Below are 3,354 nucleotides of genomic sequence, written 5' to 3' on the forward strand. Positions count from 1 at the left end.
CCCACCTGTGAGGCTAGGCTCAATTATGTACTCCGGGTAACACACCTGGATCGAGGTGCGCGTACTCCTGGCGTCGCATGTTTGGTCTGTCATGCGCTCTCTCAGGAGCTCCTTCACAATAGGGCGGAATGCGTGTCCGCGGCTCTCGAGGAGAGGGCCCATGACAAGCTTGCTGGTTTGCAGGCATCGAGTCAAGGGGCTAGTGTAGAAAGAATGCGGCAGAGGCATCCTGCCGTTAGCAACAGCGTCCTGCCAGATGAGACTCAGTTGCTTGGCTTGGTTGATGCCCTCCTCGACAAGAGGGGCGTCACGCCAAACGACTGCGCCGTCGCCGTCAAGCCGCGACCAGTAGCGCTAGTATCAGTCAGTCATCAGAGCTCTGTCACGCTATTGCCACCTCTCAGTGCTCGACTTACATCCCACTCTGGTGTGCCAACCTTGGCCTGCTGGACATTGTGGTAACCTAGGCCGTGCCTCGTGAGGAACAGCACTTTGTATTTGACGTCGCCTTTGCTCTCGGCGTTGAGACGTGTGACATTTGTGACAAGACGCTCCCAAGGCGTGCCCGGAATTTCAATCTCGGGGTACTCGCGGTCGAGAATACCCAGATTCGGTTGAGTTGTCGCCTTGCCTGAGGGATCCTGGGCGGCCACTTGCTCGTAGTCGACGAAATAATCAGGCAGGATCGTGAAGCGATAGCGAGGACCCGCAAACGCCGCCATGTTCCTGATCGCCACGAAGGCGCAGATGAAGACTGACAGCCAAAAAACGGCAGCGATGCTCTTCTTCACTGACGTTCTCATGAGGTGTCGTTCGTCCACGGGTGGATGTGTGAGAGGATCAAACCGGACGATCCGGCTGTCAGTCCGGACGACGAACAGGACCTGGTTGAAGAAGTGAAGCTGCACAGGCCATGACGAGCACGACCCCTTGGGAGGACAGATGATGAGGCATGCGTATGACCACTCATTTAGCACGAGCGAGGGTTGCATCTCCACTGAGCCGGGCTGTGCTCTGTTAGTGTCCAGATTGGCTTCCAGGCCACGTCCCCGATGAGATTAGGCTAGGTGTCCATCGCGGCGGGCAGTATTGGCATTTCGCGGCATTTGATTGCTCCAGATTGCTACCTAATCTGCCCCTGAAGCATATTTCTCCAGAACCGCGCCCACGTAGAGATCCACGTCCTTGTGGTCGATGAACCCATGCACGGCCAACAGTTCGACAGCCGACCTCGCATTCGCCCGCGACTTGCCGCGCTCGTTCAGGTACCAGTAGATCCTCGCCAGCGAATCGTAGTGCTCTGTCATCAGCGGCTGCAGCCCTTCCGTCTCGAGGAGCGCGAGGATGGACTTGATGAGCTTGATGGCGCTGTGGATCTTGCCTCGCCCCAGAGAGTCGAGGACTTCGGCCTGGAGATCTTCGACTTTGCTGCGACGCGCGTCCGATTCCGCGATGACGTCGGGCGCGGCAGTGCACATTTCGCAGGTGCATTTGAAGCCCCAGTCGGCCAACGTGCTCTGCCGCTGACTGTGCGTCAGTCCAAATGGAGCGTCTGCGAATTTTCGCGCTGTTAGTTGTGTTATCAAGAGATGGACCTTGGCAAAAGGCTCACAGCTTATGGTGATCTCCTCCCCTGGATGAATGTCGCGGAATGCTACAACAGTCGCTCCGAAACTCCTTTTCGAAAATCGCATGAAAGAGCTACATTATGAGTGTCAGTCCATCTGGGATGATAATTAACACGAGAGACTAACTTAGGTTTGCAGGCATGATTAACTCTCTACGTTGGATTAGTTCAAATAAGGTTCGAAACAAGATTTCGCTGATACTGACCGATATCTTGGGGAACATGCCCATATGCGGCACCCCGGAGATGTCGAGGTTAAAAGAATTCGTCCTCATAACGTCCTCGACAATGTCAGACTGGTGACCCGGGTTGCTTCGACCTAGCGACAGCAAAGCATGAGGGTTTCGAAGCCTCTCGGCAGCCGTGTGAAGCTGTTCGTAGCCGTCCTGCTGCCTCACCGAAGCGGTGACCTGGAAGTTGACAAACATGACGGCGTAGTCGCTCATGAAGACATCGTACTTCTTGATGAGCCGCGTCGCCACGACGCCTTTCCCTTTGCCCGGCAGATCCACAACTTCATAAGCGGGGTCGTCCTCTAGCTTTTGCCAATGCTCCAAGTTGGGAGCGCCGACGGAGGAGAAGGATGGATCTTGGAGCGTGTCGATGTTGGCAGCCGCTATCTCGGGTGTTGTGATGAGACTGAAGCCGTGTGGACCGTGGCCGGCGTCCGTGTAGGCGCAGAACTTCACCTTCGGGTCGTTGGCAGCCTCGACGCATGATGGTCGATGAGTCCATGGCGCCCAGCTCTCAGGTCGAGGGCCGGCTGTATCATCGACGGCAAGCGGCGATGTGTTTCGCGATGCCCATTGTATGGAGCCGGGAAGATGCGCCAGGCATTCGCCCCGCCACGATGGCCCACGAGGATCAGTTGCACTGACGAGGAGCCCGGTGCCAGCCAGAAGCAGGGCGGTCGAAATGGAGATGGAGCGCAGTCGATCAATCATTTTGATATCATCCTCCAGGCCATCAGAAGCCAGTCATTCAAAATTGGGTACGTGAACAAACATTAGGACAGCTGGCGGCTACGACAAATAATTCAGACGTTGGCCTTCGGAGCCACGAGGGCCGCATGGCACGGACGGTCGTGTTACAGAAGGGGCCCAGCCTGTCTCAATCCACGTTTAGGCTATGGTGCCCCTGTGCAGACGGCCAAGCTTCCTACACCGAGCGTATTGGTGTTTCACGCCGTATCACGACGAACTTGACGATGAAACCCTCTGGGGAGGCGGCACACTTGCAAGTCAAGATGCTATTTCCCAATTTCTAAGATCAAACCGCTCTGAAAAAAAGAAAAATAAGAGGTGATTGCCAGATCCTCCCAGTAGCCGCGGCAGATCAGGCTCAAGGGGAAATCTCATTGCTGGCAGAAATTTCTCAGCACGGACAGGTCGTGGTCGTTTGGGAGCATTCGTACCAACAGGATGGCGTCACCACTGGCGGCCGGCATGCGCACAGTCGAGCCCCTTGTTGTCAAAATACACATGACTGTTTGCGCCCAGACGTTCGAACACGATAACGCCATGTACGTCGCGCAGAGTTTCAATACTGAGGCAGAATTATAAGCTCAGCTCCTGCGCTCCGTCAAAATCCCTCCGAAAAGGCCGGTCGCTTGACTAGCCACGACATTTTTCGGATTTAACAGTCAAGAATTGTCAAGTGGCATCACGATGTCGTATCCCCAACGAGTGCGCAGTCATGCTTCCCCCAATCACTGACGACTAAGAATC

General features: G+C 55.5%; 2 protein-coding genes across 2 annotated transcripts; both read right to left on the reverse strand.

Moving 5' to 3' along the window:
* Nucleotides 1-263: 263 nt before the first annotated feature.
* On the reverse strand, nt 264-722 carry VDBG_02721 (phosphoglycerate mutase family protein; the record flags this gene model as incomplete). Its single annotated transcript, XM_003006536.1, has 2 exons — nt 264-354; nt 424-722. The coding sequence occupies 2 exons, from the start codon at nt 720-722 to the stop codon at nt 264-266; spliced, it is 390 nt and encodes a 129-aa protein (XP_003006582.1).
* Nucleotides 723-1,127: 405 nt separating this feature from the next.
* VDBG_02722 (conserved hypothetical protein) lies at nt 1,128-2,571 on the reverse strand (the record flags this gene model as incomplete). The annotated part of the gene is made up of 4 exons (XM_003006537.1): nt 1,128-1,567; nt 1,613-1,701; nt 1,755-1,780; nt 1,834-2,571. The coding sequence occupies 4 exons, from the start codon at nt 2,569-2,571 to the stop codon at nt 1,128-1,130; spliced, it is 1,293 nt and encodes a 430-aa protein (XP_003006583.1).
* Nucleotides 2,572-3,354: the final 783 nt, after the last annotated feature.

The sequence above is a fragment of the Verticillium alfalfae genome, genomic scaffold (genome assembly GCF_000150825.1).
Source record: "Verticillium alfalfae VaMs.102 supercont1.3 genomic scaffold, whole genome shotgun sequence".
NCBI lineage: Eukaryota > Fungi > Ascomycota > Sordariomycetes > Glomerellales > Plectosphaerellaceae > Verticillium > Verticillium alfalfae.